The following is a 22,986-nucleotide window of genomic DNA, read 5'->3' as shown; positions in this document are numbered from 1 at the left end:
TCCTTGCACCGTTGTGAACTTATCTCAGTGGAGAATGCAGAAATGTTCCTCCACAAAGCTGGAGGCAGAGGCCGTGGGGGGAAATAGCACTGGACTGGGAGTTAGGAGACCAGGACTCCCCCTGCTCACCTGCCCCAAACTTGCTGCAAGACCCTGTCCACATCCCATGTTCCCTCTCCTCGTCAGACCTTGGATTCTGGGCCGGATTAGTGACCCATCAGATCTCTTCTGGCTCTATTATACTGAAGTCTCTCTAAAGAGAGGTAGTAAGTGCTTTCACTCTGTGGCTAAATATACCCACCCCACAGAGCTGGAGGCAATCTTTAAGTACTGACCAAATGAATGAATGGGGGGAACTCTTTGAGATCTAGGCAATTTTTCCAGGCATTCTCTGGGAGGCCTTGGTCCTCAACTGGGATTGTGCAACCAGTGGTTCTATCTCTAAACTGGGAGCTAGGGAGGAAATGGGGGAGCTACCTCAGCAGGCACCGGTCCGGGAATCAAGGCCTTTGCATTCTGGGGCCAACCCCAGTGTGTAGTGCCAACTTATGTGCCCTTATTTTTTTTATCATGTGTTTTCTTGATCCACCAGGGCTGAAAATATGCCTACATCATGTAGAAGGCCTGTTGATACTTTCTTCAGATGTTGGTTTTAAATGTCCTAGTTTTAAAAATAAATTTTTGTTTAATCTCTCACCAGAATGTCCACATTCACTTAACAGATGGGCATCTATGTTTAACACATAATTTATTCAGTTGGCTGCACTGTAGGTGTCATTCAGATATGCTTGTTTGGAAGACCAGGAAGTGTTCTGGCCTCAGGGACACCTCCTGATTTCAAAGCACAGTGACTGGCGCATCAAAAAACAACTCATCAGTGTTGTTGTTGTTTTTAAGGCATAAAAAGGAGAAAGGAACTCTTAGGGTTGCCAATTTTAGCAAAGAAAAATGTGGGTGGCCCAGTTAAATTTGAATTTCAGATATACAACAAATAATTGCAATGCTGGGGGCACACTTACACTAGGTCATTATTCGCTGTTTACCTAAAATTCAAATTTAACAGGGTATCCTGTATTTTTTATGGCAACCCTGGAACTAATGCAACAACAATTCTCTAATTACCTCAGAGCATCTGGGCCCTAAATACAGGCTTTGAGTTAAAACAATAGTTAACATTATATTCAATCCTCCCTTGCACACCAGGGAATAAGTGTTCCTGAGTTGTAACAAGGTTGAAATCCTCCCTCCCCTGGCTCACATGTCTCAGGGCCTCTGGGCACATAGTTACCTGCAAACAGCAAGACCTTCCTGGGGAAAAGGACTGCAGCCAGCAGGGCTGCTCCACGTAACTCCCAGGTGCTTCCTTTGACTGGTCTGGGCCGCAGAATTGGAGAAGGCAGAGGGTACAAGAACACCTGAGATCTGATTCTTCTCAGGCTTCTCAAAGGTACACTTAGGTTCCTCCAGGTAGAACCATCTGAAGGGGGCTTGTGTGGACTCTTGTTCCCTGACATGTGCCATAGCCTCCCACCCACCATGGGTTAAATTTGCATGTGTCCTTCTCAAGGGCCACAGTTTAGGGCTGTCTTCCACCCAGTCCACCGGGTGGACAAATCCTAAAATTCTAGGATTTGTTAAGCAAATGCATCTGAGGCCTGTGGGCAGCCCAGGCTTCCTTACTGGGTCTGGCTGGAGCTAGAGGTTATCCACACTCTGGGAAGCAGTGAGGTTTTTTTTTGTTTTTTTTTTTTTTTTTTTTTTTTTGCTGTACGTGGGCCTCTCACTGTTGTGGCCTCTCCCATTGCGGAGCACAGGCTCCGGACTCGCAGGCTCAGCAGCCATGGCTCACGGGCCCAGCCGCTCCACGGCATGTGGGATCTTCCCGGACCGGGGCTCGAACCCGCATCTCCTGCATCGGCAGGCGGACTCTCAACCACTGCGCCACAAGGGAAGTCCTTTTTTTTTTCTTTTCTGGACAGGCTGGGAAAATTGAGGTTAAAGACGTCTTTCTTTCTTTTTTTTAAAATAAATTTATTTATTTATATTTGGCTGCGTTGGGTCTTCGTTGCTGCATGCAGGCTTTCTCTAGTTGCAGCGAGCAGGGGCTACTCTTCGTTGCGGCGTGCGGGCTTCTCGTTGCAGTGGCTTCTCTTGTTGCGGAGCACAGGCTCTAGGCGCATGGGTTTCAGTAGTTGTAGCACATGGGCTCAGTAGTTGTGGCTCACGGGCTTAGTTGCTCCATGGCATGTGGGATCTTCCCAGACTAGGGCTTGAACCCAAGTCCCCTGCATTGACAGGCAGATTCATAATCACTGCGCCACCAGGGAAGTCCCAAAGATATCTTTCTTGTGGACCATTTTCACTTGGGTGTGAAGAGCCGACAGAGTCTGCCCTCATTTGGGCTGGGAAAGGGGAGGGAAGGGGACATAAAGCTTCCCGTTTCCTCTACAACCATGGGAGGACTCCATGAAGGCCAGGGCTGCCCACTCCACTCAGCTGCACCACATAATCCCTCGGGAGCTTGTAAAGGCTGCATGCCAGATGAGCCCCACCTGCGGACTTCCATGAGTGGCTGAGGTGGAGCCCACTGGTTCCAAGTCAAGCCTTTTGTATGCTGTGTGAACAAAAAAAAGCAACAGAAGGAGATGTGGTCTCTTGATGCCACAGGAAACAGGAAAGAGTGTCCATGGCTCAGCTCTGCCTGACCGCCAACAGTTTTGCCCTGTGGATGAGATCCTGGGGGGCTAGGATCTTGAAGAAGTGAACTCAGGCTAGGTTGGGAGGAAGGCCCAGAGCCCAGCCAGCTGGGAGGAGGCTGTGCTGCTCGCTCTTCAGTGCCCGTCTGCGCTGACGTCCATCTGTCTGTCCAGAGCAGAGTAGTGGAAGGACTGCAGGGAAGCTGGGAGGATGTTTAGACAAGAAGGCTCTTGCCTGGGGGAAGCAGGACCCTCTACACCAACAGGCTTGGTAGTGGGTGGCATGCAGGTCCCCAAAAGGCCTGGGGTGAGAGGAGGGCATCTGAGAGCGGCGGGGAGAAGCCTTGGCCTTGTGGCCGTCAGGTTCTCTCCCATTCCAGCTCAAGTTTTCTCTCTCGGCTCACAGTTTCCTAGCAAAAGAACACAAATTCATCATTTCTAAGACCTGAATCAAGGACTTCCCTCCCCTTATTTCCACTGAGAACACTCCTCACAGATTTATATGCCTTGGGCATCCTGAGCAAGTAGCCAGGCTAATATGTGGAAATTGGAAAACTCAATTTATACAAAAAGCCAGTTCGAGGGTTCACTTTATTATACAAGGGTCTTTTGCAAAAGGAGGATTCCATTTGCAGAGCAGGAGTTGATAAAAGAGTGTTTGAAATATTATTCGACTTGCCAAAGTCTGGTGGGTGTTTGGTTTTGCAGGAAGAGGGAAGAAGTGGAGTGGCCTCCAGAGTGCGGAGGACAGTTGTTCAGACTGCACACTGCCCAAGGGTACACTGCCAATACAAAAGGGTAAGCACTTCACAGACATACTTACATGTCATTCATACAGCTTTCTAGCAGTTGGCAGTCAATTGTTCAAACGAAATCAGTGTATTATGACAACATTCAAGCAGCTGGCAGTCAAGTTCTGAAGGAAGGGGTGCTGTTTTCTCAGTGTACAAGGCATTATATGGGCTAGTGTTGGCCCTGACCGTGACCAGGAAGAAGCAGGTGAGGGCAGAAAGGAAGCTGGGGCAACAGGGCTCAGAGGTCACCACAGTATCCTGGGACAGAACAGGCAGTGTCCGGTCTCCAGGGACACACTGGGGAGTTCCACACCTCAGGGCAGCTGTATTCCTTGATCCGGCTGGGATGAGGTCTGTAGGTGACCCAAACTGTCTTGGAAGTGGAGAGCAGAGAGGAGTCGAGTGGGCAGGGAGCAGACCTGGATGCGAGAAGTTGAAGTTAAGCACATGTGAGGGGAAATGAGACAAAAAGGAGCAATTGGAAGCCCTGACTTCCAAGCCCTCCTCCACCTGCTGTGTGACCCTGGGCAAGTCACTTGCACCCTCTGGGAAACTGCAGGAAGACACCTGAAGAGCTCATCTTGGAGAAATGTTGGGATGTGGACTTGCACATTCTTGGATAATTTTCAAATCTGACTGTGTCATTCTGTTGTTTAAATCCTATGATGACTCCCCAGTAACAAAGGTGAAGTTCAATCTCATTAGCATGGCACTTAAGCCAGCCTGACCTACCCCCTGCCATGTTTCCAAGTGCACCTCCAGGCCTCTCCTGCCCAAATGGAGGAACTAGACTAGACTCTGTGACTTCTGATTCTCACTCCAGTGCTCCTTCTACCCCAGGAGACTGTACCACTTGGTCAACATCAAGATTCTGATGACAGACGATCTGGATTCAGATCCTGGCTCTGCCATCTACCAACTGTGTGACTTTGGGCATGTTACTTAACCTCTCTGTGCCACAGTGCTTGGAACATAATAACTGCTCTATACGTTTTAGCCATTATTAAATTCACCTTTGAATTAGTAACTTTTAATAAGTTACTAATTCCATAGTAACTCAAAGGAGGGGCTCTTTAATGGTGGAAATTTGGGGAGTCTGACAGACTTGGCAGCAATTAGAAGGATGTGGGTAGCAATCAGCAAGATGGACCTCCTCCTTTTCCATTTGTAGCCTGTAGGCAGTCTCTCAACTTCTCAATCTGTCTCTCTACTTTGAGGTCAGTTACACAACCTGAGTCCGATGACCAGCAGAGGATAAGACTAGCAGAGGAAAGCTAGGCTGATATATATATCTAGCCATGCTCCAGGAGAAGGGCATATCTGGCATTACTGCTGGTCCTGGAAATAAAAGGGACAGGGAGCAGACTTGACCCCAACCTGTAGCCTAAGCAGAGCTATTCCAGCCAACTCATAGCCCTATGAAAGAGAAAAAAATAAATAAATGTTTGTTTTGTAATCCACTGAGATCTTGGGGGAAGAGGGTCATTTGTTATACAGCATTATCATAGCAGCAATAACTGACTAATACAACCCACACCAGAGTATGGATTTGAACTTCTAATTTAAAACATACACACATGCATATTAATGTATGGGAGATTTACCCTGAGCTTTTATTCTAGACTCTTTCCTCTGCTGGGACAGATATCAGCTGGGGACCAGGAATTTACACAGGACTAGCCTGTGGATGTGACAATGTCTCTTGTGATTGTAGTTTTGGAACAGACCTTTCCTCTTCCTGGACCACTCCTACCTCTCTATGCCTAATATTTTTAAGCCTTTTTTCCCTGCCCACTAACCTTGTATTTGAACTCAAAGCATGGAATTGCTTAAAATCAATTGGTAAATTGCCCCCAAGCAGTTTCATAACCTGTTCTATAAAGGAGCACTGCACACAGGATGTGTGACCCACTGACAACAGTGTTTTCCACAGCTTACGAATGTTGTTTTGTTTGTTTTTTATCACAGCCTGCTTCTTTATAAAGCACCTTGATTCCTAGAAGTTTATCAACCAAGGTAGCTCTGGCTGAACTGCACAGTTCCCAGTGATCTGATGTATGGGAAGAGGCCTGGCTCTGAAATCAAAGACCCGAGTCTGGACCTGGCTTCCAGAGGGCACTCCTAGCTGCAGGGAAGCTTCCCCACACCCATGGCAGACCTGCCTACATCCTCATGACCAAACCTGACCCTGAGCTTCTAGAGAGAGACTCAAAGTTCAGGGAAGTTTTGGGGATGGAGACCAAGGAACAGAGTGAGACTAATCCCAGGCAGCAGTGATCCTACAAACCCCAGAAACCACCAACTGCCCTCTGGGTCCTACATCTTTGCTGCCCATCCTTTAATCCAGAAAGTGGCACGTAGGTCTGCCCTACTTCCTGCAGAAGCTTTGAATTTCCTCCCCACCATACTGCTTCCTACCACCTACCAAGTACCTACTTGCCCAGATTTTGCAGTGGGCCTATGGCTGCCAGGGTGAGCCTCTGACCCTCATCTACCTGATACATCCCTGTGCCTACCCAGGGACTCCCACCCAGGACTGGATGTCTCATAGAAAGAGTTAGAAATTTTTCCAACCAATTAAGGCTTGAAGCAAATTAAATAGCAAGGTCTGTTCCATTCAGAGAATACTTCAATAATCCTGTGAAATAACTGTAGATGATACCTGGCTTGATTTGGGTTTGAGGCTGGCATTTTGAATTTGTGAGTGTGTATGTATATAGGCATGTGCCTTTAAAAACAATTTTATGGTTCAGTAAAAAAATTAAGACTTGGTTTATATGGGGCTCACAGTTTGGCAAATTAGTTGGTTTTACTCTTGTCTTTGGTCTAAAGTTCAACTTTGGGGTAAATTCTTGAAAGTTTGGGATCAAGTTGAATTCATCTTTGATATCCCCAGAACCCAGAAGAGTGCTTGGCACTTAGTAGGTGCTCAGTGAAGGTTGACTGATTAAATCAACAACAGTCTAATATAGTCAAAAGCTATATAAGAAGCAGGCCTACATTGGTCAGAACCGTTAGCTGTAGGTTGGCAACAGTTAGGAACGCTACCTGTTGAGCCACACGAGCACCCACCTGTTTGTTTGTTTGTTTAATATTTATTTATTTATTTGGCTGCGTTGGGTCTTAGTTGCAGCACACGGGATCTTTGTTGAGGCATGTGGGATCTTTCGTTTCTGTGTGTGGGCTTCTCTCTAGTTGTGCCTCAGGCCCTGTTCTCTGCAACTGTGGCCATAGAAAAACTCAGCCACTGCCAGAGCTACCCCAAGGCAGGAAGGGATGAGGTTGGGGGGCAGAAATACCCTTGATTCACCCTCTGATCTCCTGCTGCTGCATTCCACTGGCTAACCCCGCTGGCATTCAGTCAGCAAAGGAGTCTGGGTATTGCGGTTCCCAGAGAGGAAAAAACAAACAAACAAAACAAACAAACAAGAAACAGCTCCCCAGGCCCTCTCCCAGTCACTGCAAAGACAATAATGGAGTACATGTTAAACAACCCAGCAACCCAGACAGTTGGTGCGCATTATGAAAAAAGATTTTCTGGGGACAATCTACAACATAGGAATATTAGCCCTCTTTTTATGCTGATAGAAAATAATTTGGATTAAGGGAAGTTTTTGGTAGAGTCTCTTAACTTATACTGTGCAGGATCCACCAAAGGCTAGAATGTAGCATGCCTGCCAGCTCTTTTGAACGGAGACATCAACAGAGAGTCAGATACAAGGAGGGGTACACACTCTCCCACTGCGTTTAGAGAAGGTACATTCCCCAGTGTGCACAGCAGGGACTGGGGGGAATGACACTGTCAGTATGAATAGGCTCATATCCCACACGTTGCCTCCACTGAGGAAGAGAGAAGAGGGAGTGGTGGTCTGCGAACGGTAAGGGGATGGACTGAAATCACATCCAGAAAAGTAACTCAGTGCTCCTTGGGCAGCTAAAGAGATGGAAAATATCACTCAGCTGGGCCCTCTCCCCTGACCAAAGGAAAGAACATGTTCCCAATTGAGGAGACAGTTACATTGTATAAGGCTTGCTCATGGTTTCCTTCACATTAGCCAGAGGCACAGTGTGTTTGGAATTTGAAGAAGCACAGGGAGCTACAGCCAAAAATGAAAATATAGGAGACATGAGTGAGATGGGGTTGGGGAGGAGTACTTAGTCATTTTTGAAATAACAATAGGAAGTAAGTGAAATGTTCAGAAACAGTAAAGAACTTTTGCTCTCAAATTCTTGTATTTGGGACCAGAATCACGTTGTTGGATTTGACTGAGATCCAGGGCAGTGAAATCTGCAGAAGGTCTGAAGCTGACCCTTGATATAATATTATCAGCAATTCCCTCATAAAAAGCAGCCAGTTGTGTCAGGGAAAGTTTTCAAGAAAATCCCCCACAGGAGTCTAAACCTTCTAGCATCTGCTTTATGTAATGCTTTTGTCTTTTTTGCTGGAATAGGAAATACAAATAGTTTCATGACCATTGTTCTTAAGTAAGCTCTCTTTTCTTTTGTGTTTGTTTTTTTGGCTTGCGGGATCTTAGTTCCCCAACCAGGGATTGAACCTGGGCCCACGGCACTGAAAGCCTACGTGCTAACCACTGGACCACCAGGGAATTCCCTTAAGTAAGCTCTTTGCATGTTTCTGATGAGTAGGGGGATATATAACACATGAATATTAATATGTAATTATGTAATACATGTAAATAAAAATAATATAGAATAAATTAATAACTTCCTCTTCTGAACTTCTTTCATTTCAACCTCACTCTCCCAAATCTATTTGTGGCTCCTTTGTTTATGGATTTTCCTGGGACTTTCTGCAGCACCTGCCGCCGCCAACAACAACATGGCCACTGCCAAACAACTGCTAACATGAACCCCTGGGGCTCCACTCTGCCCAGTTCCTACAGGTGGCCTAGGGTGTCACTGCTGAGACCAGCTGGAGGCTCCAACAGAATCCTGAGCACTACCGACGCTAAGGGCCAGGCGATTCTTTGTTATAGGGGTTTGAGCATTGCAGGATGTTTAGCAGCATCCCTGGCGTCTCCCAACTAGACATTACCCACTTGGTGACAACCAAAAATGTCTCCAGATGTTGCCAAATGTCTCCTGGGGGGTAATATGGCCCGCAGTCGCAAACCACTGGGCTATCCATACCCTCCGTCCACCCCCAATATGAATAAGGAACGCTAGCTCTGGGTCCAGGAGTTCTCAGTCCCCTGAAGATGGCTGCCTTTAAGCACAGATGCAATAAAATAAAATAAATGCATTTCATGTAACAGGGAAGAAGGCAGCAGGTGAAAGACTTTGAACAATTTTCTGACTCTTAATGTTCTGACAGTTTTGTCTCATTGTTAAAAGAATCAAAGTGAACCTATTCAAAAAAAGAAAGAAAGAAAGAAAAGAAAAGAAAAGAAAAGAAACAAAAAAAAGACAAAGTGAACCTATTCCAGAGAAAGGGGGGTCACTCCTGACTCAGGGCAGATCCACAAAGAAGACAACCTTGCTAATCTGTGCTACTGTTTATCGTAATAACTATGGAAGCTTGGCTGGTGGACCATGAGGACCCTACAACCTGGCTTCGGTCCATCATTTGGGCTCCTCTCCCTTGGTCCCCACGCAGACCACCCACAGTGGCCAAACAGGTATCCTCTTCATCCTGAATGTACCTTGCACTTTCCTTCTCTGCACCTGAGCCTCTGGAATAAACAAAATCTGAAATGTTCTTTCTACTCTGTCGTATCCCACAAACCACAATTGTCAAAATCTTGCCCACTTAAAATCCCTGTCACCTCCAAGAAGCCTTTCTTATCTCCCCAGAGAGATGTAATCTTATTCTCTATTAATACCCTCAACACTCTTTTTGTTAGTTATATAGTACTTAAGAATTCCTTTTGCGTTTTTGAGGTTGGTATCCATGCCATTCCCTCTGCAAAGAGCTGTTCATCTTTGCAGCCCCCAGCGGGGTGCTTCACCTGTAGTAAATAACCAGTTTTTAAAAATACTATTTACAATCCATAATGGACTAGTGCTTTTGTGAAATACAATATAAATGAATTAGTAGGAAAATGACCAAGCTCTTGGATGTCATAGCTCTACTGTATTGCTATAAACATTTCTAAATGCTTGCTCTCACTTTCTGTACTCATTTCATTGTGAACTAGTTAGTAACAAATAATTCAGGGACTGGCACTGGTCCACAGACCCCTTCTTGAGCAGCATTGCCCTGGCACAGCAGCTTTCACAATAAAAAAATCTACTAGAATAGCCGCTCTCAAATGTGGAGGGCTTGTAAAAAATGCAGACAGCTGGGTCCCACCCCTAGAATTTGTGGTTTAGTAGGTATGTGGTAGGGCCTGAGAATTTTCACTTCTAACAAGTTCTCAGGTGGTGCTATTGCTGCTAGTTGGGGAGCACACTTTGAGAATCACTGGACTAAAGAAGAAAAAAAACAAATGTCAAGTACACTGCCCTCTCGTGGTGGTCTGTCCTCATAGCAAGTAGAGCCGCTAAAGTTACGGGCTAACTTCACCAATGCATCCCTCTAAAGCAAATGTTATCAGCAACCATGTCGTTACACACTTGCCAACGGGCTCCAGACATGAGGAAGCTGTGAGAAGCCAGAAGGGTCCATACCTTGGGGCTGTTCTGGGCCCAGTTCCTCCACAGGTGGCTGTGCAGGTGATGCTGAAGAAGAACATTGGGGCAATGTTGGAGATGTGCCCACAGCGGAAGGCCCCAGGGACGTCCTGGATGACATAGATGACTGGGGGGGTGGGGATCTGAGTGGCGATCCAGTCAGTTGTACCTGCTGTGATGGTGATACGGGTGACAGCCCAGGTGTTGAGCTGGGGAGGAAGTGCACAGCTGGGAGTGATACAGGTGGCAAGTCAGTTGGAGAATGTGATGGTGATGAGGCCAGTGGCGATGCAGGTGGTGAAACAGGTGACTCCACAGGCCACTCACATGTGGATTCAGGTGTCTGCACAGGTGGGGACAGAGGTGGACCACGGCCACCTTTTCTTTCCCCTTTGGGAGCCCATTGTGTGTGAAGTTGTCTGGATTCTTCTGGACTGGCCCGCTCTGTTTGGAGGCTTGGTTGACAGTGTTCAGGGCACTCATTGCCAAGGGCGAGTTCTATCTGGCAGTACACTTCTACCCAGGGGAAAATCACTCTCTTGGAAGGAGAATTAAGGTAAGCAGCATCTAGGAAAAACAGTAGCATGGGGTCACAGGTGGCATTACTAACCCTTGGCATCAGCAGAGTATTTGCAAAAAATGGTTTCCCAAACTATTCTCATAAACAAGATCAGTGTTTTTCATTGTTTTTGTTCTGTTTTTGCTGCACTGCACAACTTGCAGGATCTCAGTTCCCCAATTAGGGATTGAACCCCAGCAGCGAAAGCCTAGAATTCTAACCACTAGGCCACCAGGGAACTCCTGGATTAGTGCTTTTCGATGGCCTTTCTTTACTTACTTGAATTTATATTGAATATCTGATTGTGGTTTTTTTTGCGGTATGCGGGCCTCTCACTGTTGTGGCCTCTCCTGTTGCGGAGCACAGGCTCCGGACGCGCAGGCTCAGTGGCCATGGCTCACGGGCCCAGCCACTCCGCGGCATGTGGGATCTTCCCGGACCGGGGCACGAACCCGTGTCCTCTGCATCGGCAGGCAGACTCTCAAACACTGCGCCACCAGAGAAGCCTTCTGATTGTGTTTTGATCCACTTATTCAATGGATACTTATTGAGCATCTAATATGTGCCAGGCATTATACCAGGCACTGAGGAGTTGAAGGAGACAAAAGTAGGCCTCTTGGAGCTTACAGTCTAGCCTGGGGGCAGGCACTAACCACTCCCATAACCTCAAGTTTTAACCAAGACAAGTGCTAGGAAGTGAAGAATGTGGTACTAGGAGAAACGGGAGCAGGAAGGGCTTCCCAGAGGGAGTGACGTTTGAGCTGAGACATGACAGGGGAGGGGTCCAGGGGGTGGTCAGGGTGGGATGAGGAGGAGCATTCCAGGCAGAGGGAACAGCACACACAAGGGTCACAGGTTCGGGGGAGCAGCAAGAAGCCAAGGCCCTGGGAGGTCAGTGTAGGTGGAAGAGGGGTGGGCATACTTGTGATGGGACATGGGGCTAAGGAGACCACAGGGGCCAGACCATGCAAGGGCTTACAGGCAGCATCAAAGACCCTTGGTTTGGGCTTCCCTGGTGGCGCAGTGGTTGAGAGTCCACCTGCCGATGCAGGGGACACGGGTTCGTGCCCCGGTCCGGGAAGATCCCGCATGCTGTGGAGCGCCTGGGCCCGTGAGCCATGGCCACTGAGCCTGCGCGTCCGGAGCCTGTTTTCCTCAGCGGGAGAGGAAAAAAAAAAACTTCTCCTTTTCAGAAGACACTATTAAGGAGTTGAAAAGAGAAATCACAGACTGGGGGAAAATATTTGCAAATCATATTTCTGATAAAGGGCATTTATCTAGAATACATAAAAGCTCTTAATAAGAAAACAAACAATTCCATTTTTTAAATGGGCAAAAGATGGGAATTCCCTGGCAGTCCAGTGGTTAGCACTCTACGCTTTCATTGCTGAGGAACCAGGTTCTATCCCTGGTTGGGGAACTAAGATCCCACAGGCTCCCATAAGCTGTGTGCGGTGCAGCCAAAAAAATAAAAATAAATGGGCAAAAGAGTCAATTGAAAGGGCTCCCAATGGCCAAAGGTGGAACACTTTGAGTAAGAAAATAAATAAAGTAGGACTGAGTAATAACCCACAGTATAAAATAAGTATCAACGAGTCCATACTAATATAAACAAATGATTGAATAGGTAAACAAATGATTGAATAGGCGGAGAAAGAGACACATCTCTCATGATGAAGAATTCCCAATAATTTCTGTAGATACTCGGCCCTTAAGGAAGTGGAGAATAACTCCCTACTTCTTAGTGACTTCCTTCCAAAGAGCACAGTATGGAAAGGAAGAGTAGATTTACAGTGGAAAAACCCGACAAACACCACCTCACAGCATGTACCCTTGATACAACGTGATGAGAATGGCACTTTGCCTCTGTGGTCTTTCCCCCGCAAACCCACAACCCCAGTCTAATCATGAGAAAAACACCAAGCAAATCCCAACCGAGGGACATTCTACAAACTATCTGGCCAGTAGGTCATTAAAAACAAGGAGAGTCTGAGCAACTGTGACAGACAAGAGGTGCCTAAGGAGACAGCACAACTAAATGTGATGAGGGATCCTGAATGGGATCCTGGGTCAGAAGAAGGACATTAGGTAAAAACTAAGGCAATCTGAATAAAGTATGGACTTTAGTTCATAACGATTTATCAACATTGGTTCACTAATTGTAAACAATATACCATACTATGCACCAAATGATTTGTGTACCATGCTATAACATCTAACAAGTGTGAGACCTAAAACAATAGGGAAACCTAGATGTGGAGTCTATGGAAACTCTCTGTACTATTTTCACAGTTTTTCTGTAAATCTAAAATGATTCTAAAAAATAAAGCCTATTCAAGGTCTAGGGGAAAATGGGCAAAAGAGTTGAACAGACACTTCACCAAAGAATATATTTGAACAACTAATAAGCCAAGGAAAAGATGCTCAGCATCATTAGTCATTAGGGAAATGCAAATTAAAACCACAATAAGATACTACCACATACCTATTAGAATGGCTAATATTAAAAAGACTGACCATACCAAGTGTTGGTGAGAATGTGGGGAAACTGGAATTCTCATTCACTATTGGGAATGTAAAATGGTACAACCACTCTAGAAAACAATTTGGTAACTTCTTAAAAAGTTAGACATACATTCTGGGTATGTTTCTCAGTACGTACATATCCAAAAGTATTGAAAATAGGATCTCGAAGAGATATCTGCACACCCATGTTCATTGCAGTATTATTCTCAATAGTGAAGAGGTGGAAGCAACCCAAATGTCCACTGACGAATGAATAGATAAAGAAAATCTGCTCTATATACACGATGGAATATTATTTAGCCTTAAGGAAGGAAATCCCGTCAGATGTTACAACATGCATGAATCTTGAGGACATTATACATGAAATAAACCAGTCACAAAAAGACAAATACTGTTATGATTCCACTTACATGAGGTACCTAAAGTATTCAAACTCATAGAAATAGAATGGTGGTTGCCAGGGTCTAGGGGGTGGCAGAAAAGGAGAGTTGGTTAATGGGTGTAGAGTTTCATTTTTGCAAGATGGAAAAGTTCAGGAGATTGGTTGCACACCAGTGTATGTTTAACACTACTGAATTGTACACTTAAAATGGCTAAGATGGTAACTTTTATATTATGTGTGTTTTACTACAATTAAATACATTACATTTTATATTAAAATATTATATGTTATACATAGATTTGTAGACATATACACATTACATAATAAACATGCATCCACCATATGATCGGGTCATTCCATTCCTGGGTATTTACCCAAGAGAAATGAAAGCATTTGTCCATACAGAAATTCATGCATGAATGTACATAGCAGCTTTATTCATAACAGCCCCAAATTGGATACAACTAAAATGCCCATTAACAGGTGAATGGATAAATGAACTGTGGTATATGCATTCATACAGTGGATTGGAACGCAAAAAGGAATGAACTATTTATACCATGCAATGACATGGGTGAATCTCAGGATAATTATGCTGAGTGAAAGAATGCAGACAAAAAAGAGTTCATACTATAAGAGTTCATCTATCAAAAACTCTAAAAATGCAAATTAATCTATAATGACAGAAAGACATCAGGGTTTGCTTGGGGATGATGGGATGAGGGAAGGTGGGAGGGATCCCAAAGGGGCATGAGGAAACTTCAGGCATGATGGATTGTTCCCTATCTTGATTGTCGTGCTGGTTTCGCAGGTGTGTGTGTCTGTGTCTGTGTGTCTGTGTCTGTGTCAAAACTCACCCAATTGTGAGTGAGAGGAATGGAGGGAGGAAGGTCAGTTTGGCCGGGCATGGCTGGATATGGGATGGATATTTCAGACATGGCATCCTCTGAGCTCCAACCTCACCATGTACATGTGTCTGTGTGGGGAATGTGGATTTTCAAGGATGCCAGCAAGCAGTGTCCTTCCCTTTGGTAGAAGGCTGCTGTTAGGGGAGGCCAAGAGTGGAGAGGGAGGCTCACCTGGTGGCAGGAAAACTAGGTAGATGTGAACCCTTAGGAGGGAGGAGAAAGAGGATGCTAGGATGTGAGCTGAGGGTGACACCTTGCACCCTTGCACACCTTGCAGGTGTGGCTTCCTACCTGAGCTGACCCCCTTTCAGAAAGCAGGCAGGAGGCTGGAGCAGACTTCCGTTTTCCGTTCCCAGATAGTAGGTGGGGATTTCTCAGGCTATGTCAGTATTTCCTGCTTGCATCTGGTGCCGGGAGAAAACTCCAGGCCCACCAAACCCAAGAGGATTTAGGTGCTGGAGCTGAAACTTGCACTGAGAAAGCCACGCACACATTTGCAAATTGGGAGAGGAAGCAAAAACAGCTGGCAGCCAGCACGAGTTTTTTTCTCCCTTATGAGTTGTGTCTGTTCCTACTTGGAGTGATTCCAGGGCCATTGGGGAAAACCTGCCATCCTCCATATACTGCCCCAATTCAGGAGTGGATGCCTGCAATGCTACTATTAGAGTTTCATCCTTGGGTTTAAGACTGCCGTTCATACCTGTGAAAATGTCCACACCAGCTAAGGGTGGAAGCGGGGAGGGTGAGAGGGTAAGGGGCTACTGAGAGATGGGGGAGACTAGAGATGCTTAACAGCCCACTTTGTAAGTCTTCCCAGGGCTTGCCCTGAGAGGAAGAGAAAGGAAAAGTTCTAGGCGAGAGACAGGTATGGAGGCAGCCAGGTAGCCAGGATGCAATCTGAGGTGTAGCGGGATTTCCTGGGGCAGGCAATTGGTGTCTGCTCCGAGATCCAAGAACCAAATCAGGGGCTCCCCAAACCTCAAGCCCTCGATATACACCATCACTGAGGAAAGAATGGAGGGGATCCCCACCTGGGGCAGAAAGGACCACAGGCCCTAGCCAGACCCTCCTATTCCCTAAGCTCTGTAGGTGAGACCTCATCTCCACCACCACCACCCCCCTCAGGTCGTCCTCCTTTTGGACACTGGGGGCTCAGCTTCACAGCTGTCACCTGTGAAAATGTGGAAGATGGGGCAGTTGTCAGAGGACAGTCAGGGTTAGGAAAAGTCTGTCTGCAGAGAGGTCAGAGGGGGCAGTGGACTGGATTGACCGTGGCTAGGAATAAAACTCAGAGGTAGGTTCCACCATCAGCCACCTTGTACAGATGAGAAAACAGGTCCCAGGAGATGAATTACTTGCTCAAGGTCACATAGTTGGTGTGTCAAAAACCAGGATCTAAACCCTTTTTACAGATTTGGAACTAAGACTCAGAGAGGGAGAGTGATTTCCTGGAGCTCACACAGCTTGGGGGATGGGGATCCTGGCCCAGGGCTACTTGCCTCCAGAGCCACATTCTCTCCATCCTGTGCTCCTGCTCCCTACCCCACTAGTCGGGAGAATGGACCCAGGAGAAAGTAAAGAGTTAGGACAGCGGAGCTTAGGAAAGCAGGAAGCAATTATTTGGCTGCACCACGCAGCATGCAGGATCTTAGTTCCTCAACCAGGGATTGAACCTGCACCCCCTGCAGTGGAAGCATGGAGTCTTAATTGCTGGACTGCCAGGGAAGTCCCAGCAGGAAGCAATTTTGAAGAAAAAAAGTGTACATCTCCTACGAGAAAAACCTCATTCCACCCCTTAATCTCACTCTTTAAGTATATTTTTTAAACTACATACACAAAAAGTTCACCACAGCATTGTTTATAATAGTGAACATTTGGAAACCCAAGAATGATCAAAGTATTCTGTACAACTGTGATGGAATATTATACAGGTGCCAAAAAGCCAGTTACAAAGACCATATGGCAACGTGGAAAAAAATTTATTATATAACATTAAGTAAACCCTTTGATCCAGAAATCCCCTTTTTCTGGAAATATGCTCTATGGAATTAATTCTAAATATAGAAAAGCATTTTTTCTTTCCTTTTAACAAAGATGTTTGCATGGCCTTCATGGAGTTAGCGTGTGTAGTGTATGCCTTTGGAATCTTCCTCCCACCCAGATAATACACAGAGGATACACAGGGGTGGAACCATGCTTTCCAAACCAACTTAGGGCAAGGGCTCTTCTCTCTCATTTGTTGATCAATATGTCACTCAAAAGTCTCACACAAACATAAACTAGTCACATCTAGTTCTACATTAACAATACTGTTTCATTGGAAAGAGAATAAAATGCAAGAAAATGTAATGATATGAGAATGGAATGCTCCAGGGAGATATGAGCTATGTATTTCCTAAGCATAGTTTTTAAATTCAGAAATACGTTTGTACAAAAGCCCTAGACACTGTCCCATCAGTTAACCTAAAGCCCCTTTTCCACAGTGGTCCTAATTTCTGGCCACAGTAACATCTGGACAATGAAGGCTGTCAGGTCCCTGTGCCCATTTCCAGCTTTCCTGGGTGAAGAGCACCTCACAAACTGGGGGGAAATGCTCCTCTATCCAGCCCTTCTACTTCCTGTCTTTGCCCCACTTTCCTCCTCTTCCTCGGGGCACCACATAGTACTTACTCAGCCGCCTCAAGTACGAAACAGCATCTTCATACCCTCTGTAGTAATAATTGTGCAGGATCTGCAAGGAGGGGCACCAGGAAAATAACTAAGGCTGTAGCAACAGAGAGACCCATAGTCCCCTCTTCCAAAGCAGTTGCTTTCATTGCTCTTAAGCTTTATATGATGAGCTTTTCAAAATGTGCCCATCCTTCAGTACCTGCTAAGAACAGCTGGTCATCAGCTTTCCCTGGGCCGGAGAGGGTGCGATGTTTATAGTAGAACCAGAGAAGGTGCATTTGGACAGTATAAAGAGCAGCATTTGGAGACTGGACTCAAATCCCAGTGCTGCCACTTACTGGCTGGGTGGCTGGGTGAATGTAACCTCTCACAGCCTCAGTTTCTTCACTTGTAAAATGGGAATAAAACAGTATCTATCACAGAGGATGCTGGAGGATTACACCAGATATTGCCCACAATGCCTTTTCTGTAAAAGGCCAAACAGTAAATATTTGGGGCTTTGTAGGCCACATATAGTCTCTGTCACTTCTTCTTCTTCTTGTTTTTTTTTTTTTTTTAAACAATGCTTTAAAAATAGAAAGTCCATTCTTAGCTCACAGGCTGTATAAAAACATGTCATATGCTGGATTTGGCCCCTGGGCCATAGCTTGTTGAACCCACATTGTATGTCAAAATGGGAGAGTTCAGCCAACATTGCTATCAGTGGTTCTGAGATCATCTCATTTTACAGGGGAGAAAACTGAGGTTGGGAGCACTTAGGGCCCTTGTTCAAGGTCACATACCCAGCTGGCAGCAAGGCCGGGATACAGCTTTAGGAGGAAGTTTAAGGGATCATTTGAGATGGACTGAATGGGCCTCATTGGCTCCCCCATCCCACTCCAGACCCCATCACCCTTTCCGGCTCTCCTTGCCCACCCCCCAGGTCCCTCCTGTCTCTTACCACCAGGTCTGGGGGGAACAGGGCATGGGTCATCCTGGTGATGTTCTCCAGGGAGAACTGGAAAGAGCAGTTGAACATGAGGAAGTCACAGAAGATGGCGGGGCAGTCCCGCGGGCAGATGTCCTGCTGACCACTGAAGGTGGAGATGGTGATGGAGTCCGTCCAGAAGGAGCAGGGCTGCATGCCCGAGAAGGCCCCGTCGATGTACCGCTGCAGGGCGGAGGGGGGAGGCAGAGTGAGAAATGCTCATCTGGGGTCATAGGTCCTCTCCCCCACTCAGGGAGAGCAAAGAAATGGGTCCCTTGGGAGAAGCTTTGACGCCAAGGTCCGGGGGCATCCATACCCTGGATGAAGCAGGAACGAATGCTTCCCTGTCACGTTACCCGTCGTGGAGTCCCTCAACAGCTGAGGGCAGGGCCAGGGAAAGGAGCTCATCCACAGGGCCTTTTGAGAAGGTGCACATGTGGTGGGTCTGAGCAGGTTGTGAAATAGCCCTCCTCCAGACTGCCCTGGGTCCAAGCTGCCTCCCTCTGTTGAGGTCAGACACCCTCAACACCCTCCAGAGCACCCCTGACCACCCTGTGTCCACCCTCAAGTCCCTTCCCCTCTTGGGGCTTCTGTTTCCTCAGCTGTGAACAAAGGATCACAGATACTGAGGCTCTAACCCTCTGGGTGCCTGCGAATTAAATGAATGACATGCAATACAGGGGTCCATCTACTAGCTGATTCGTAATCTCTGGATCTCATTTCCTCTCTACATAAAATGAGGAGAGGGCACGGGTTAAATCTTCCTACTCAGAGTGCTGTCCGTGGACCAGCAGCACTGGCGTCAGCTGAAGTTGCAGGTACAGGGTCTCAGACCTACCGGATTTTCCTACTGGGGAAATCTGGCAAACCTGTGGAAACTTGACTTGTTGGGTTCAGTAATGTGTTGGTGAGTCCAGAGAGAAGCCCAACTTAGGGGGAAAAGTTCTTCTTAAAGCCCCAGAAATCTATCTACGCTGGGAATTCTGAGTAGGAAACCACAAGGACCTTTTCAATTCTTGGTCTTCCCACTGAATTCTGAGACCATTCCTCCCAAATGTGGGTCACAGGGGCCCTGAGGCACCCCTGGATCCCAGCTCACCCGCCCTCCCACACTGAGGTACTTACCACACCGCGGTAAGTTGGAGGAATGAGGCCGCAGTACACAGGGACAAAGCAGCTGCAGTACAGGGCCTGTGGGGGAGAAGACAGGGTTGAGATGCCCAAGGCCTGGGGGCTGGGTGGGGAGGGATCACCTGCGGGCATCTGGGACACCGTCAGCCTGGCCCTTCTTAAACCCAAGGTGGAGTCACTGCCCTGGGAAGTGGAGCCCCAGGTTCAGCTCCCGGCTGGATCCTTGGTAACCTACTTGGTCAGGCTGGGCCAGATGTCTCAGTTTTAAAGGGAGAGAGTGGCCTCAATGATCTGCAGGGCTCCTTCTAGCACCAAATTTCCATGAATCCAATGGGATTCAAAAACCATTAATGTGTGTCTGGCCTGGGCTTGGAATCAAAGGAGGGTGAGATGCCCACCCTTGGGAATGCTCAGAGGGGGACCAAGCAATTAGGTGACAGTACATGGGGTGACAGGTGCTGTGATGGAGGTAAGCATGGGCATCGTGGTCCCAAAGAAGAAGCACCCAACCCAGGGGTTGCAAGGCAGGCAGGTGATGAAGAAAAGTTCCCTGGCAGGAGTGACTGGAGTCTCACCAAGCAGGTGAAGTGGGGTGGGAAGGAGGGAAGGGCATCCGGCACGAGGCAGGAGGCACGGCAGGTACAGACACAGAGGCCTGCTTTGTGTGATTTGCTCTGGTTGGCATGGGTAAGAGTGGGAGGTGGTGGGAGAGGGCTGGGGAGAGAAAAGTCTTGAAGAGCTGGGTGCTAATAAACCCAGGGGACATGAGGTAGCTGGAGGAGGTATCCATGTCCCTGCCCATTCATCCCCAACCCCCAGGGTCAAGGCCATGCCAGTGTGGGGATGTGAGGATGGGTGGCGAGGGTCTTGTATTCAGAGGAGGGGAGGGGATTGGAAATATGGGTGGAGGGTCATGCAGCTCAACTCTCGCCCTGAAAGAAAATTGGACATAACCACAGCACTCTCCAGCAATAATAAGTCATAACTAAAATGTATATTAGTGAGCTTAGAACAATGCACTGTCAGAATCCCCTTTCCTAAGTGTTAACCCATTTAGTGATAACACAGTCCTTTTTATCAAGGACCAGTGGAAGAGAGGGGGCGGAGGGAAGCTGTTCCCACAAACTGGGAGAAATTTAGTGGGGAAACACTGAAGTCCAGGCCCTAGAGGAGCCATGGGACCTCTGTTGGTAATACAAACGGGCCTCTGAGGAGCTGCAGGATTAGAGCAGAGGGCAAGACAGAGGCAAAAGGAGGCAGACTCTGAGTGCTGAAATGTAGGATGGTGAGCATGTCTGATTAGTTTTTGGCTTCTCTGTGTCCATCTTGTCTAACAGTGTGCCTGACACAGAGGGATAGATGCCAGGAGGGTGAAGGGAGGGAAAAACTAGGGGGGCAGAAAGCAGAAGGAAGGAAGTGAGGCAGACAAGTGGACCATCCCAGGGGCCCGTCAAGAGAAGCGGGGCCAGCCTCTCCTTTCCTGTCCCAACTCCCTGGGCTCTGCCTCCACTCCCTGGCCCCGCCCTATCCCTAGCCCCGCCCCCATCCTTATTCCCAGGTCCCGCCCCCTTGCCTCGATGAGCTCTTCTTTGGATGTATATTCTGAAACCACAACACTCTCTCCATCCGTGAAGCGGGTGAGGCTCACGTGGAGCTTCCCCGTGGCGACCTTGTAGGAGTCCTCAGGCAGGACCCGGTACAGAAACTGCCTCATCATCTGCACCATCTTACAGGACGGGGACAAGGGCCCCAAGAAGGATTTCTTCACCTCGGCCACACCCACATTGAGGACTCGGAGGTACTCATCTGTGGAGGAAGCAGAGAGGAGTGGGAGCTTAGCGGCCCCGGCGGCAAAAAGAGGTCAAGGGCGATTTCGCCATCTCATCCTGCATCCAACAAATGGGGAAACCTATAATTCTGACGCAGGGAAGGTCTCAGGCATCAACCTGTCATTCTGCACACAAGGAAAGCAAGGCACGGAGGAATGAAGTCACTGGCTCCAGAGAGTCCACAGCTAGTCAGGCGTCCTGACTCCTTCCTACTGAGGGCAGAGGACCACTTTTCTACCCCAGATAGCTTTCCCTATCACCATGCCTGAAGTCCACCACCAGACTGCATTCTTTCGAGTCTTAGAGGCTTTTGGCCCCATATGAGATTCCCATTAAATACGGCTGAAAGCCTTCACCAAGTGACACCCTGGGATGCTTGCTTAGTGCTGGCAAAGTCTGTGGGGCTGCTGACTTTGAGGCAGGGGAATTACAGGGAGGGGTGAACTTGGTCTTGAAGCCATTGCATCATCTTCCTTTTATGGCCCCTGGTACAGGCCTGAGAGGGAGAAGGCCCTAAATTACAGACCCAAGGCTGTGCTGCAGGGGTTCCCAGGAGGGCGAGATGAACCTTCTGTCTCCTTCTGAGAGGAGCACAGCCTGGGCACATGAGGGCCTACACGTGCCAGATGGGGCTTGGAGGGCAGATGCGTTGTCCAGGGGCTGGCAGAGGAAGGTGTAACCCACCTGCCCCCCACATTCCCCAGAATTCTACCAGGGAAGTTAGAGTTGTAAGCTTAATAAGAAGTGCTATCACAGCAATACTGAGGTAGGTATTTCTACCCTCATCTTACTGATCAGGAAACTAAGGTTCTGAGAGCTCGTATAAGTTGCCCAAGGTCAACCATCTAGTAAGTGTACAAAGTGGGATTTTTTTTTTTGCTGTACGCGGGCCTCTCACTGTTGTGGCCTCTCCCATTGCGGAGCACAGGCTCCGGACGCGCAGGCTCAGCGGCCATGGCTCACGGGCCCAGCCGCTCTGCGGCATGTGGGATCTTCCCAGACCGGGGCACGAACCCGTGTCCCCTGCATCAGCAGGCGGACTCTCAACCACTGCACCACCAGGGAAGCCCACAAAGTGGGATTTTAACCTAGAGTGTGTGACCCCGGAACCCATACTCCTTCTGTTACAGTACGCTAAAAGCTTTCAGAGCTGGGACTGTACCTGCCTCTGGCCAATTGCTGCTAATTTCTACCTTGTGCAAACCCACTGGGAAAATCAGGAGCAGAAATAGCTCTGAAAAGAACTGCTAATTTTTTAAACAAATATTTAATTGTAAAACATCATATACAGAAGAACTTTCTTACAATTAGTGTCATGCAGTGAGAGCTACCTGGGAAGTTGTGCAGTCATGAACCCTTTGCCACTGGAGGTAACCAAGCAGAGGTAGGACAAGTACCTCGGTCAAAGAACTTATCAAAGGGATTCCTGCATGGGTGGTAAGGGCTAAGATTCCTTCCAACCCTGAGATTCTGGGATTCTCATGGGCACCTGACAATAAATCTGAGAAGCCATCACAGTGCACGTTACTTTCCTGTTTACAAATAGAGCATCTGAAGCACAGAACTGTTTAAGTGATTTGCCCAAGGTCACACACAGCAATCTGGGGACAAACCAAAGCTAGGGAGGCTCTACTCCTCTTGCATTTTACCATTTACAGATTATTCCTCATTAATCCGGGGAGCGGGTAGGATAAGGAACTTTAGTATCATTTTATAGATGTAGAAGCTGAGGCAGAGAAAAGCTAAGTGTCCTACCCGAGGTCAGACAGCCAGGCAGTATTTGTTCTGACTCCAGACTCCACCTTCTTTCCCTGAGGGTTGGACTGATCCCAGAGGCTGAGCAGCCTGGGTTGCCATGGTGACGGCTTTTTCTCTCCAACATTCAGAATCA

At 47.5% G+C, this 22,986-nt stretch overlaps 1 protein-coding gene across 1 annotated transcript in view; it reads right to left on the bottom strand.

Annotated features, from left to right (window-relative positions):
• Window positions 1-2,844: 2,844 nt before the first annotated feature.
• The window catches only part of BRPF3 (bromodomain and PHD finger containing 3), a 105,554-nt gene continuing 85,412 nt past the window's right edge, over window positions 2,845-22,986 (bottom strand). Inside the window, exons 14-20 of the mRNA XM_032648271.1 lie at window positions 20,840-21,072; window positions 19,261-19,326; window positions 18,109-18,318; window positions 17,169-17,229; window positions 10,121-10,690; window positions 3,520-3,909; window positions 2,845-3,106 (exon numbers count right to left, since the gene is read on the bottom strand). Of these exons, the coding sequence (XP_032504162.1) occupies window positions 3,539-3,909; window positions 10,121-10,690; window positions 17,169-17,229; window positions 18,109-18,318; window positions 19,261-19,326; window positions 20,840-21,072 (1,511 nt within the window). The 3' untranslated portion in view covers window positions 2,845-3,106; window positions 3,520-3,538. The remainder of the gene's footprint in view (window positions 3,107-3,519; window positions 3,910-10,120; window positions 10,691-17,168; window positions 17,230-18,108; window positions 18,319-19,260; window positions 19,327-20,839; window positions 21,073-22,986) is intronic.

This window comes from Phocoena sinus, chromosome 11 (genome assembly GCF_008692025.1).
Source record: "Phocoena sinus isolate mPhoSin1 chromosome 11, mPhoSin1.pri, whole genome shotgun sequence".
In the NCBI taxonomy this organism is placed as follows: Eukaryota; Metazoa; Chordata; class Mammalia; order Artiodactyla; family Phocoenidae; genus Phocoena; species Phocoena sinus.
The sequence above is the reverse complement of the archived record's forward strand: the minus strand, read 5'-3'. Positions and strand labels throughout refer to the sequence as shown.